The sequence below is a fragment of the Somniosus microcephalus genome, chromosome 1, assembly GCF_052327205.1.
Source record: "Somniosus microcephalus isolate GS21.2 chromosome 1, FLI_Smic_1.0, whole genome shotgun sequence".
In the NCBI taxonomy this organism is placed as follows: Eukaryota; Metazoa; Chordata; class Chondrichthyes; order Squaliformes; family Somniosidae; genus Somniosus; species Somniosus microcephalus.
Genome location: NC_140987.1, coordinates 189,904,211 through 189,918,763, shown reverse-complemented (window position 1 = coordinate 189,918,763; position 14,553 = coordinate 189,904,211). Strand labels below are relative to the sequence as shown.

General features: G+C 42.5%; 1 protein-coding gene across 5 annotated transcripts in view; it reads right to left on the bottom strand.

Annotated features, from left to right (window-relative positions):
- The window catches only part of mctp1a (multiple C2 domains, transmembrane 1a), a 960,306-nt gene that overhangs the window by 266,742 nt on the left and 679,011 nt on the right, over positions 1-14,553 (bottom strand). For all 5 annotated transcript variants that reach the window (XR_015078481.1, XM_085988645.1, XM_085988632.1 and 2 more), the window contains 3 exons: positions 9,989-10,091; positions 9,569-9,670; positions 9,257-9,331 (listed from right to left, as the gene is read on the bottom strand). Coding sequence is in view for 4 of the 5 variants with exons in the window: in XM_085988645.1 (XP_085844771.1) it covers positions 9,257-9,331; positions 9,569-9,670; positions 9,989-10,091 (280 nt within the window). In the remaining variant the exon portion in view is untranslated. The remainder of the gene's footprint in view (positions 1-9,256; positions 9,332-9,568; positions 9,671-9,988; positions 10,092-14,553) is intronic.

The following is a 14,553-nucleotide window of genomic DNA, read 5'->3' as shown; positions in this document are numbered from 1 at the left end:
TGAGACCACACCTTGAGTATTGTGTGCAGTTTTGGTCACCTTATCTGAGGAAGGATGTTCTTGCCATGGAGGGAGTGCAGCGAAGATTCACCAGACTGATACCTGGGATGGCAGGAATGACGTATGAAGAGAGATTGGGTCGATTAGGCTTATATTTGCTAGAGTTTAGAAGAATGAGAGGGGATCTCATTGAAACTTATAAAATTCTAACAGGACTAGACAGACTAGATGAGGGAAGGCTGTTCCCGATGGCAGGGGAGTCCAGAACCAGGGGTCACAGTCTAAGGATAGGGGTAAGCCATTTAGAACTGAGATGAGGAGGAATTTCTTCACCCAGGGAGTGGTGAACCTGTGGAATTCTCTACCACAGAAGGCAGTTGAGGCCAATTCATTAAATATATTCAAGAAGGAGTGAGATATATTTCTTAAGGCTAAGGGGATCAAGGGATAAGGGGAGAAAGCAGGGACAGGGTACTGAATTTGGATGATCAGCCATGATCCCATTGAATGGCGGAGCAGGCTCGAGGGGCCGAATGGCCTGCTCCTGCTCCTTCCTATCTTCTATGTTTCTATGTTGAGCTGTGCGAGGTTAACACATGGCGTTAGCTCCAGCGTTGAGGACGAAAATGGCAGCGTGACGTTAAATCAGCTTTGCACACTGATTGATATCACAATCCTCCTACTCTACAGATTTCTGGTGCGCACTCCCAGCGCCGACACTAACGCCCTCACCAACATGGTGTCCGGAGCGGCCTGCATCAGAAGGTGTGCGTGCGGCATGGACGCAATCTACGTCACAAAATTGCACCCATAGCAGCGAAAAATTGGGCACTATGGAACCGAATTTTTCACCCATTGGGCCCAAAAACCTACAGCCCTTCTGGTGTGCTCCCATCGTAAGCCTTTGCCTGCCCCTTATAAGGCTAGCTCCAGCCTCTCAGTTACTGGACACATCATTGGCTGTGGAATAACTGGGGAGACCAGGCATACCAGACTGCTAAACGGTGGAAGCGGAGCTCAACTTGGGGTCCAGGTTGTGGAAGATTTGAAGGCTGCAATTAAAAAAAAATTCTACAAAGGGGGCTAAAGGGCAGTTCTTTCAACCTTCCCAGTGGGGGGGTCCCAACACCTCCACCGGTTCCGGCACAGTATGCCACAGTTTGGGCCTCCAGCTTTAGGTGGAGAGCCCAAGATGTGTCCGTAGCAGTCTAGATGCCGTCATTGGAATTCAAAGAAGGGAACCTCTCCCTTACCCCAGAAAGCCCGGCAGGATCAGTTAGTTCAGCATACGCTGGGATGGCCTCCCATCCGCAATTCTGATTCCTATGGATTTTTAAGAATCCATTTACTGGGTGACAAACTGGACATCGACAGAAACGTGCCGATGTCACGGTGGCCTCGGGTTTACGGCTGCTGAAAATGGCCGCAGCGCTACCGGACAAAAATTTGCGCTGGGGGCTGGAGAGTTGTAACACAGCACTAAGTTACAGTGTAACGCCCTCCTGCTGGCGTTAGTGGAGGCCTCCGACCCAAAGGTCACATCCAGGAGCGGTGTTGCAACTTCTTACAGCCTCTGGGAACGAGATTGTGGAGTTCGCAATGAATTGTGGGCAATTAAAGGGGTTATGAATTAAAGGGTCAATGCAATCAAAACTAATAAAAATTTAAATCAAGTGAAGAAAATCCATTTTCAGCCCTTACTGCCTTTCAAAAAAACATAAACATTAAAAATAATTCCCAAATGGCAGTCTTTAAGCTGAATTCTCTTCTGCAGCTAAAACATGGTAAAAGTGCTTCAACATTAACACAAATGGCTCAGCAAGCCAGGGAAAGGGCACCCAGGGTCTCACACGCAGCATTCCAGCTTTGTGCAGGGGTTCAACACTACAAGAGACGTCCTCTAACCACAGGGGCCAGGAGGCCCTCCAGAAAGAAGGATGTGGGACCAGATCACCAAGGCCATCACAGCCAGCAGTGTCGCCCCCAGGGCTTCGCTCCAGTGCCCAAAGAATGTTCATGACCTCAGACCAGTTGTCAAGGTCAGTGAATGCAATTTCAAAAGCTGTTGCCTACCAAATGCACCACTAGCCTCACACACTGCTCAATGCAGAAATCCCCCCAATCACTCACCTACCAACAATCTGTACCAATCACGAGGCACATCTCCCATTCCTAGCCTCACCTCACCCCCTTGAAGGAGATGGTACAGGCCATTCTTGGCAGGGGCATGGCTGAACCCTTGGCCAGCGGTGAACAGAAAGGATACAAGATGCTGGTATCCTCATACGTTATCCTCCTTCTGGCATGCACCACTTGTTTTCGCACCCTCCCCTCACCACAACTCCCCACTTGTGCCTTCCTCATTTCACACACCCAGGAAATGCAGCCTGCCCAGCCAGTGGTTGACCAAGAAGAGGGAGAGGAGAGAGAGAGAGAAAAAAGAAGATAAAGAAAAAGAAGAAGAACCATCACTTGATTTCACACTCCCAACCACCAGCTCCTCAAGGTTGACTAGCTAGCCCATTTACAGTGTCCCTCACTGAAAGTCAGCAGCCTTCCACCAGCCATGCTGCAGCCACTGGGGCAGCACTGCATAACATCAGTATGATAGGCAAAGGCACACACAAGACCATCACTAAGGGGATGCACAAGAGTGATGAGTTGATTTCTTGATGTCATATTAGATGGACAGATGTATAAAGTTGGATTGGAAAGTTTGCTTTGTGGTGGCTTTTATTTCAGCATTGTGGCCAAGAGGACATTGTGATGGTCAATAACAGAGGAAAGGTAAGGTGTAGGACTCATGTTGAAAGGGGAATTGGGGTTGTGAGGATTGGGACCAATTCCATCTCGGATATCCCATCCAAAAAGGGGCTGTCTGGGTTGCCTCCTTCCTTCTGCTGCCTCCTCTTCAGCTTCCTCCTCCTCGGCTTCTTCCTCCTCGGCTTCTTCCTCTTCTGTGTTTTCCTCTTCCCTCTGCAAGTGGATGCTGTAAATCTGAAATGACAGCATAAAATGCTGGAAATACTCAGCTGGTCAGACAGCATCTCGACCCGAGACGTGAACTCTGTTTCTCTCTCCATGGATGTTGCCTGACCTGCTGAGTATTTGCAGCATTTCCTGTCTTCTCAGAAGTCTTCCTTTACTATATGAGGCCTTGCAAGTGTCCAGCAGCACTCCCTAAACACTTACAAAATTTTTAACATCTATTGTAGCAAGCCACTACGTCAATAAAATCAAGAAAACCCAGTCAAAAAGTTTAAATGCAAACTTACCTGAAAGATTTGTGTGTCCCTTTAAGAGGTGCAGACAGTGCCTCTGTCAGTCTGCTTGCATGCTAGGTTTATCTGGTGTGCTTAGGACCCAGCACTGAACCCAGCGCTAGGATCAAAGTTCGCTGTGGTGAAGTTAAGTTAGCGTGCGTCAGCACTCCGCCATTTTTTTTGGAAGGGCATTACTTAAGAACACCAGCGCTACTGGGACTTCCAAAATGGAGGATGCCATGGGACCTGCCACCAGCTGGCAGAAAAGCGGCAGCCACCACTTTCTTGACTTAACGCTTCACTAACGGGTTGCGCTAAGGTAGGGAATTTCTCCCCCCATGTTGAGCATACTCATAAGCAGATGGCTGATATTTCTCTATGTCCTCACAAATAACTAACACTGAATTCTATCCACCCTCAACTTCATCAATATTTTGGAAACATAGACAATGCGCAAGAATCTTCAAATATGAACGAAAATTAAAACTTGACTCAAAGTATTTTTGTGTCATAACAAATGTTACTTGTAAAATCTGCTTGTATGGTGATCAGATTAGTGCAGCAAAGTTCTATTAGCTGGTAAACTGGAAATATCCAACCTGATTATGAAATATACTCAGTATTGTGTATTCGGCTTGTATTGTTTTCTAGTGTCGATAAAATGTGCTGCATTAACATGTATCATACAGTTGACGTATAGTCAGTAAGTTGTAGACTGTTCAATCCATGCCACTTGTAGGCTTTCAGTATGAGCACACTCCTATGGGTTCAATAGCATGCAGTGAGACTGGACTTACTCTTAATTAACTGAATAAAGTCATTTTCATGTTATTAATTTGACCTGTCAAATTATGTGGTTTAGGAGGCTGTCAAAAATTATTTTAGCATTAAGTAATATTAATTAAATATTAACTGGGTCCCAAATACAGCTTATTAGTTTGAGTTAATGGGCCATAATTTGCCGTCAAAGTAACAGTGAGGCTAATGGTGCTTGCCATCATTTATGTGCAAATGGTACAGCAACTTCAGGCGAGGGGCAGAGGTGTGGTTAAATTCAAATATCCAAAAGTTTCTGTCTGAGTTGCACCTCTCCACTGTTAGCTTTGTAAAAATGGCATCTCGCTGTCTGGCTCACCATTGAAATGCATTGAATGGCACGAAGTTGCTGTATTTTCACGATAGATACGAACTAAACTTGCCACAGAAAGTTAAGCCCTGTCCATTTCAGTCTAAGTAGCCTTTTTACGATGTGCTAAGTGTTAATTACTGCCAAACAAACTCTCTGGCAATAAAAAATAACTATTACAAGTGTGGGGTCTCATTCCTTCCGGTTTTAATTGTTGGGGATTTTAAAAATGCAAAATTTTAAATGTTTTATTTTTTTTTACTTTTCCTTTCTGTCTCTCTTAATGTAGTCTTTCTTCCCTCCCTTTATTTTTCTTTCTGTACCTGATTTGACATTGAATTCACCCACTCGAATTTACACTTCCTTCTCAGTACTTGTGCTGTTAATTTCACAATCTAGTCGTATCTGTAGTGGAGCCCTTAGTGGCGCAGGTCCTAAATACAGTGGGCGTATCTCTTCTGAGTATTTCTTCTTGTTGGTTTGATGTAAACGAGGCCGGGGCCTCAAAATTGTAGCCGCCTCTTCCTGGCTAGCACGGTTGCCAGTTAGCCGACCAAAAGTTAAAATTGACCCATGTATATCTTAATTGACCATTTCCTCAGAAAGAAAACGAGAATTTTACAGCACAGAGTGAAGCCGCATTTATTCACTTCCCTTTCAAAAAATCTATTCTGGATTCTGTTTCCACCACTGTTTGTGATATGTCCTAACTATTCTGTGTAAAAAAATTCTCCTATCTTTTCCCTTCATTTTTTGGCGATGATTTTAATTTTATACGTTCTTGTTGCTGATGCAATGGTCAGTAAAAATAACTTTTTCCGATTATTTTATCAAACCCCTTCATAATTTTGAACATTTCTATAAGGTCATCTCTTAACCATTTTTGTTTTAAGAAAAGAGCCCCACTTTCTGTAGTCTCTCCTCACAGCTAAAGCCTCTCAATCATGGTATCATCTTAGTAAATCTCTTTGGTTTCCTCTCCATGGCCTTGACATTATCCTAAAATAACGTGGCCGAAACTGGAAACAATATTCTACCTGTGACCTAACATCATTGCATTTGTTCTCCAAACCGTATTTATGAAAAGGATCAACAACAACAACAACTTGCATTTATATAGTGCCTTTAACATTGTAAAACATCCCAAAGCGCTTCGCAGGAGCATTATCAGACAAAATTTGACAGCAAGCCTCATGAGAAGATATTGGGAAAGGTGACCAAAAGTTTGGTCAAAGAGGTAGGTTTTAAGAAGCTTCTTAAATGAGGAGAGAGAGGTAGAGAGGCAGAGAGGTTTAGGGATGGAATTCCAGAGCTTAGGGCCTCGGCAACGGAAGGCATGGCCACCAGTGGTGGAGCGAAGAAAATTGCGGATGCACAAAGGTCGGAATTGGAGCAACGCAGAAGTCTCGGAGGGTTGTAGAGCTGGAGGAAGCTCCAGAGATAGGGAGGGGTGAAGCCATGGAGGGATTTGAACATAAGGATGTGAATTTTAAATTTGAAGCACTGCTGGACCAGGAGCCAATGTAGGTCAGCGAGCACAAGGGTGATGGGTGAACGGGACTTGGTGCGAGTCAGGATATGGGCAGCAGAGCTCTGGATGAGCTGAAGTTTACCGAGAATGGGAGAGGGGAGGCTGGCCAGGAGAACATTTGAATAGTCGAGTTGGAGGTAACAAAAGCATAACTGAGGGATTCAGCAGCAGATGGGCTGAGGCAGAAGCGGAGATGGGTGATATTACAGAGGTGGAAGCAGGCGGTCTTGGAGATGGACAGGATATGGGGTTGTAAGCTCAGGTCAGGTGCCAATGATCCGATATGCTTTTTTTTTTTTACAGCTTTACCAACTTGCTCTCCCATTTTTAACGATTTGTGTACCAGCACTCTTAAGCCTCTCTGTTCATCTACTCCTTTAGAATTTAGTGTATATTTCCTCTCATTCTTCCTCCAAAAATGTATCATCACACATTTCTCTACACTAAAAATTCATCTAACAGCCATCTGCCCAATCTACTAACCTGCCAATTCCAATTCTTCTTAGATAGTCTTTTCCACGAGTTCCCCATCCTCTGCATAAAATAGTTAAATCTAAACTGTTTGTACGCCTTTCCTCATCTAAGCTTGTGCCCATTCACTGGTTCTAGAGTTATGACAAATTGAAACATATTCTAAGGTTTTCATTTATCTATTCCCTTAAGGGTTTTGAATAATTCACTAAAATCGCCCCTGAACATTCCCTTCAGAGTAAATAACCCCAAGCTCGCCAACATCTCCTTATTGCTCAGATACCTTTTCTGTACTGCCTCCAATGCCTGGTTGTAATATGACAACCAGAATTATACAAAGTACTCCAGGTGTGGCCATACGAATAAATTATGATTTCCTGGGATTTGTGCTCTATGTTTTGATTATATATCCCAAGACCCTATTAGCTTTCCTTACTACTGACACACTGCGCTGTTCGTTTCAGCAAGCTATCTTTCTATATGTACTTTTAAATATGCAGATCTGCCAAACTTGAGATTCTTTACCTAAAAACTCTTACACTTAATCAAATTGTTACATGTCAATATAGTAAATTGGGCCAAATAGGTGTACAATGTGGAACAGGTGTGCTGTGAACTTGTTTATGCCAATTATTTTGTATGAGTATTACCTTTAATGGTATACAGTTTAATCCAGTTAATCACACAGAAAGATATGTACTATTTATATCAGCACATATATATCAGTGCGGAATGGGAGTAATCTGATGGAATTCTATGCTTGAATCAGAATTATTTTTTGCCTGTATGTGCTTTCATGCAGATTGTGCTGTATTCTTAAATGTTAATCAGAATTTTTCTTAAACTTAAAAAAAATTAACATGAACAGGTTCAAACACAGCCTTTGCTTTTAGTGCTTTAGCCAGACTTACAGCCTGATTCAAATAGATCTCAGTACCTAAATATCTTCAATAAGTGCCTTCCTTGTGTAGGAGCTAGATTTTGATAAGCCTATACAATACAATATTTGTCATTAGGCTTATTTAATGAATTGATATGCTATACAAAAATTGCCCTTAAGCCAATATGCTTTAATGTTGTGCAAACACTTCTTCCGTGATTTTCTTAAGCTGTTTTCATGTTAGTCTTTGGCCCTTAGCTCCTGTAGCGTGGGTTTCACACAGATGGCAATCACATTAAAATAAACTTGTGTAGATAGAGAAGAGAGGTTTTAGACCAGCAGCTATTTTTAAGTAGGCCTTCCTATTTGCCAACTGTCTTCTTAGGACCAGAAAACACCATTCCAGTGGTGCCAGCACATGCTAGTAGTGATTTCATGTTACAATGCAATGATGCCAATCGTCCAAAATTTTTCATTGGCCAAAATGTCTGTGCATGGATGGAACGTCCAGCCCATACAGTGCAGCTGGGTGACAGTAAGACCGGCTGCACATTAGATAGGTAAATTTGAGAGATTGCTCTCCCAAAATCTGGGCAGCAATCTAAAAGTAGTTTCACTTCATCAGCTCAAATTACTTATACCACCGCCAGCACAAGCAACACATGTGTAACAACTAGAATTGTAGAAGGCAATTTTCAGCTGCCTACTGCCTCATTCATGCTGATAAACAGGGAGCAGACAAAAAAAAACTTTTTTAAAAATCCTATCGCCGACCCACTGGCCGCCGGAGGTCCGCCCAACTCGATTTTTGAGCGGCTTTGAGGTGGACAACCAGCCCTCTCACCTAAAATTGATGGGAGCCTTATTTCAATATTTAAATTAGGGTCTTACGTCGGTTATAGGAACTCAATGCAATTTTCAGGTACCAATGGGTGGAGCGTACACTGCACATGCTCTCCCCCCACTCCTGCACCCCCAGTGGGACTGGACAGAGAGTGGATTAACCTGTGATCTTTAAAGGGACCACTGCAGGCTGTTCTGAAAATGGGGCAAAAATCTATGTACCACAGATGTTTGTGCAGCCAAGAGGGGCATGAATGCTGCTAACTGCTCAGTGGGCTTTCCATTTGGGCTTTTCATCCCCCACCACCACCACCACCACCCACAACCGCTCCCCCCCCTGCCCCCACACCATTTTAAGATTTAACTTCTTGCTCGGTTACATAAAGGAGCTGTAGGATTTCCCACCTCCCTCCCTCCCCGATCAGCAATCTGCCCCTCAGCACTTGTTGCTTGGTGAGCAAAATTAAATGAAAATGGTTAGGGCCTCTCGCTAGCACCAGTGGGCAAGTGGTGCAATCACTCTGGCCACTGCCTGCCTGATGTGCACTATGTCTGAAAATCAGGCCCATATTGTTCAGAGTTCTCTCTCCTGATGCAACCTAACATTGGAAGGACATTATCTACAATTATACTTTTAGGTTTTTCCACACACTTTACATGGGCTTGGCATGTAAAGTTCACACACCCATTTATGATGCTGTGCCAAAATGCAAGTGAAAAATACACCAATATAATGACTGAAAATTTCAACTGCCTGCCACCACACCAGACTGAAACCAATGTAACAATACTGCTATACATTTATTTTTCCTCTGAATAATGCCCAAACTAGATAGTTGGGAACTTCTTCTGGTATATTAATAGAATTGTGCTAAATAGTGCAAATATTGATGTCAAATCTTTAATTACAGACCCGTAATGGTGCACATGTTTGTATTGATTTATTTAATTGAATGTGTATAAGCCCAGTGACAAATAGTTATACAATCTGTTGTACCTCTCCACTGATCAGGTAATACAGACATGAAAGGCACGCAAAATCAATTTGCAGATTGGGTCATTGATGTTGTTTTTAATACATGTCTTGAAAGATTATTGTGAAAATATTCAGAAAACCATTTTATTGTGGTAAAAAAATTTACCTCTTTTGAGATTTTCTGCTCCTCTTCAATGTATTTCTGTTCTTTGGGAGTGATTGTTCTGATGCTTGCCTTTATCTGCACAGTATCACACACACAAAAAATGTTTTATTCTCAGTGTAAAATATTTCCCATGCAATCTCATGACTGTGATAATAATTGCTCAACATTTACACCAGCGCTCTACAGAAAAAAACCTGAGGATAGTAAGATGTTTTAATGTAACATAAAAACTCTCATACAAAATTATCAAAGAGATTTATTTGACTAAAAAGAACATCTTAGGCAGTATGAAAAGGTGAAGTTAAGACTTACAACATTAAAAATCACATCCATTTCAAGATAGATGACCCCCTTTGTTGGCCCTGTCAGATTCTTGTTTTTCAAGACGTAGGCTTTCTCTTCACCATTTTGAATCTGTGGGAAAAGAACATGACAGCCGTCTGTCTCTCAGTCTCTGCTGAATACACTCCCCCAGCAACCTTTGACCCCCAGCTGCTGAAACTGACAGAGAACCCAAAACAACTGTGGCAACTCTGACAAGTACCTGTTCATTACCAGCACCAAGTCTGTCAAAAAAAAATTAACTATCGTGGGATTCAATATGGCTGTGAATTGGGCATGCTAGAATTTTAGCGTTATTACTACAAACCTTGCTTGAGAAATGACAGACATATAGCCTGGAATTTTATTAAGTAAGAAAAACAAACGAGGTGTCAGCCAGATAAAACTTACAGTTAACAAAGGTACAGCAACTTTGCCCAGGAAATCAGCACGCCAATCCCGGTCTTCATCATAAACTGACACTTCCAGAACGGAATGGATGTCCTTAATGTTGCTAAATAGGAGGCAGAGGAAGGGAAGAAAATAGAGAAGAGCAAATATATAAGTAATGAGCAATAAATATGAAACTTCATAAAAAGATGTCTAAGCAGAGAGAAAAGGAGTAAAGAACAACATATGAAAAAAAACAGGAAATGCTGGAGAAACTCAGCAGGTCAGGCAGCATCTGTGAAGAGAGAAACAGAGTTAACTTTTCAGGTCGATGACCTTTCATCAGAACTGGAAAAAAGCAGGAAAGAGGCTGGGAAAGGGGGAGGGGATGAAAGAACAAAAGGGAAGGTCTGTGATAGGATGGAAGGCAGAAGAGGCATTAAGAGATATTCAAGGCAAAAGGAGATGGTAATGGGACAGGTTAAGAAACAAAGGATGGCTCTAGATGAAGTGTAAATTGCGCTGGCAGAATGAAAGACAGCTGCCATGTGGGGGAGAAGAAAAAAAGACAGACAAAGAGTGTGGATAAAAAAAATATATATATACATATATATGATAGGGGCCGAGGTTATGATCTGAAATTGTTGAACTCTATGTTGAGTCCGGAAGGCTGTAAAGTGCCTAATCGAAAGATGAGGTGCTATTCCTCGAGCTTACGCTGAGCTTCCATGGAAAATTGTAAGAGGCCGCGGACGGAGAGGTCTGCGTGGGAGTGGAGCGGTGAATTAAAGTGACAGGCGACCGGAAGCTCAGGGTCCCCCTTACGGACTGAACGGAGGTGTTCCGCAAAGCGGTCACCCAATCTGCGTTTGGTCTCCCCAATGTAGAGGAGACCACATCGTGAGCAGCGAATACAGTGTACTAAATTGCAAGAAGTACAAGTAAATCACTGTTTCACCTGGAAGGGGTGTTTGGGGCCCTGGACAGTGGGAAGGGGGGAGGTATAAGGGCGTGTGTTGCATCTCCTGCGCTTGCACGGGAAGGTGCTGGGCGAAGGGGAAGGCATGTTGGGGGTGATAGAGGCGTGGACTAGGGTGTCGCGGAGGGAGCGGTCCCTACGGAATGCTGAAAAGGGAGGGGAGGGGAAGATGCTGTCATATGAAAAAGCTGCCGCTTACTTAGAAAATTTAAAGAAAGGAACAAATGAGATATATAAGAAAGTTCAAATGAATAATGAAGTATATGTAATGGGGAGAAAATACAAAACAGTTAAGTAAAAGTTATCTATGTTACAACTGAGAAGAGATACAACAACTTGCATTGATACAGTGCCTTTAATGTAGAAATGTCCCACGATGCTCAGGGGGAGGGGCAGTGAGAATAGATAAAAGGAATAAAGGAACAAACGACAAGCCATCATATGATAGTTAAGAGAGGTGACAGAGAACATGGATTGAAAGGATGGGTTTTGCAGAGGTCCATTGAGAAAGGGAAAAGCAGAGGGGTTTAGGGAGAAAATTTCTAAGAGTAGGCCCAAGGCAGTGGAGCATGCTGCCATCAATGGTGGGGCCAGGGAAGAGGGTGCACATAATGCCAGACTGGGAGTGCTGAAAGGCTGGAGTAGCTTCCAGAGGTAAGGTGGGGCAAGGCATTAGTGGGGTTTGAAGACAAGGTCAATGATTTTAAAATCAACATATTGGGGGATAGGGAATCAATGTCGGTCAGTGAGGATTGGCATGATGGGTGAACAGGGATTAGTATGGGACAGGATACAAGTAGCTGAAGTTGGAATTTATGGAGAGTCAAGGATTATTGGCCAGCAAGCAGAACACTGGAGAAACTGAGTCTCCAGGTGACAAAAGCATGGCTAAGGGTTTTGGTGGCAGTGGGGATGAGGCAGAGGCAGGCAATTTTGTAGAGGTGAATGTAGTCTTGGTGATGGATTAGAAGCTGAGCTCTGAATCAAACAGGATCCCATGGTTTAGCACAGTCTCATTTAGCTTAAGCAAGTAGCTGAGGAAAGGGATGGAGTCAGTGGCAAGGGAGCAGAAACAATGGAGTAACATTAGATTCATCCATGACAATGTCAGGCAGGGAGTCTGACAGCACACAGGTTGAGGCAAGTGGCGGAAAAGAAGAATTTGGGTTCAGCATATGAAAGCTGACCCTATGCCCATGAGCAACGTCACCATCGGGTCAGTGTAGATAAGAAAGAGGAAGAGGACGAGGCCAAGGATAGATCCTTGAGGAACTCCGGAAGTGACAGGGCTGGGGGGAAAGAAAAGCTGGAGATGTGCTGACTGCAATCAGACGGGCTGTAGTGAACTATATATGGGCATTCCACAGATCTGGATAATAGGGAAAGATGATGGAAGAGAATGGAATGGTTGGCCATTTGAACACTGCAGTCAATATAGTCGACCACAAAACAAAAACAAGGAAAAGAGAGTCAACTGCATTGAAAGCAAAGAAAATGAGGGGTGGAAATGGAAAAATATAAGTGCTAATATATAGAATTTCCGCTGGGTTTTCCTGATCGGGTGCTGTAACTGTACCAAAAACCTTGGAAAACAATGTAAACAGACATTTCTAGCAATTTACCCCATTTCTCTGGGGATTCTACTGATCTTTTTCTGGAAAAACCCTGCAGAAATTCCAGGTGATAAAGTAGATTACTGTTAAATTGCTTTAAAATAATAATACTGTAAACATACTTGTAGCAGACACAGTATATTCTCTATTGGACTCTTCCTGATTGATTTGTTGAAGTGGGACTACAGGAGACTAAGATAATGATGATTAGTGCCACACTAAGTATAAACTAGAACTAACGCTGAACCCTGGAACTACTGCAGTCCCTCTGCATGAAAATGTTTGGCAAACAAGTTTTAATTTATTTTGCAGTGATATGTATCACAATGGAACACATCACAGTGTCACATGTTGATGACAAAAATAACACATGACTCTTCTCTGTCCTCAAACAAAAACAGGTTTATTAAACAATATTTCACTGGTAGGGAGGACACTTGTTTGCAGCCATAGACCACACACTGCAGCCAGAATTTTTTTTTGCAGGGCTACAGAACTTGCATTGACATGAATATCAACTTGAGGCTCCTGTGCTTCTCCAGAAATGCAATGACTGGAGGCCATCTCTTCATTGTTCAGCACCAAATCTTAGACAAATTTGAATTCTCTTCGTCTCTCCTTCATGGCTGTCTCTAATTGTTCTCCATGTGAGTTGAAGCTAACTGTGGTTGCATCTTGGAGTTTAGATCTCAAAGCATCCAAAGCAGCAGTTTGAGCATTCTTGAGATATTAATACTTCTGTATTTATGACCTGTGTTACTGGTACCACTCCATTTGCAGTGGCAAATTGCTGTGCAAACAACCGATTGTCCAACCTGACCTTTTACTTCTCTGCGAATTCAGGCACATGACTAAACACAACCCTTGTGTTCTAACATCCTATTAGAAAGCAGGCCCACTATCTAAATGTTGCACTCTGTCTACAGCTATGTTGGTGCTTAATGCAAGTGTGGGTGGTAATGATTAGTACTGTGGTAATCATTCCTTTTCTGGGCTACCTTGAACACTACTTAGTTCTCCTTGTTCTCTGAAGAGAGCAGGTGGGACATTATGAGCACATAAGTATGCCTTACATGCACTATTATACACTTGTACATAATCAGCGTGTATAGACACTGATATAACATTGTGCAAATCACAGAATATGTGATGATTAGTATGGTACATACTAGTTTGTCTGGACAATCTTCCAACCTCCTCAGGCACAATACCTTAAAGTATTTCCCTCTGAATAAATCACCGTTCTCTTTTTATATTTTGTGAGTTGTTCTGGTTGACGGGGTTCACCACATATTCCAATTTATGCTCATATATTAGTGCGGGTTTACATTTAAATACAAGAACAGTATGGATTAAAACAGGTTGATTTGCTCCATTGAAAATTCTTTTGCGCAATATGTTCTCTTTGCCATGATGGCATGCGTAACTTCTCCATTTCGGCCATCTTCTTAGCAACTAGAACTTTTCTTCATATATATGCTTCGTTGCTACTTCACAGTAATATTCTTACCTATTTTTTGTGTTCTTTTTCAAGTCTTGCATTTTTTTTCCGGACCTCCTACCAGAGCCTTTGAGTGGTGGTTACCAAATTCAGCTGCTTTGTTATGCATCACAACATATCTTGCCTCCATTCCTGTTGAGGACACTTTTCCACCCCAACCCCTACCAATCTTCTTCCACTTTCTTCCAGTAAGGTCTACCATTTCTTAATTACATAGTCCACTAGGGCAGTCAGGGCCCAGTCTGTGAAAAAGGGTGCTATGACCTTGTCACTCAGCATTTTATAAAATTATTGTGCACTCAACAGCTGGATTCATGAATCTTCTGTTACACACCCATTAATTGGCTTGTTATCTGATTGAAACATTTTAAAGGATCATTCTTACAGGTGGGTGGTGATTGATTCTATTTTGGCTATTCTTGCTAACTAAATCATTTTGCACAAAATTGCACATTTAAAAATTGCTCTCATCCTCATTGCAAATAATTATAAA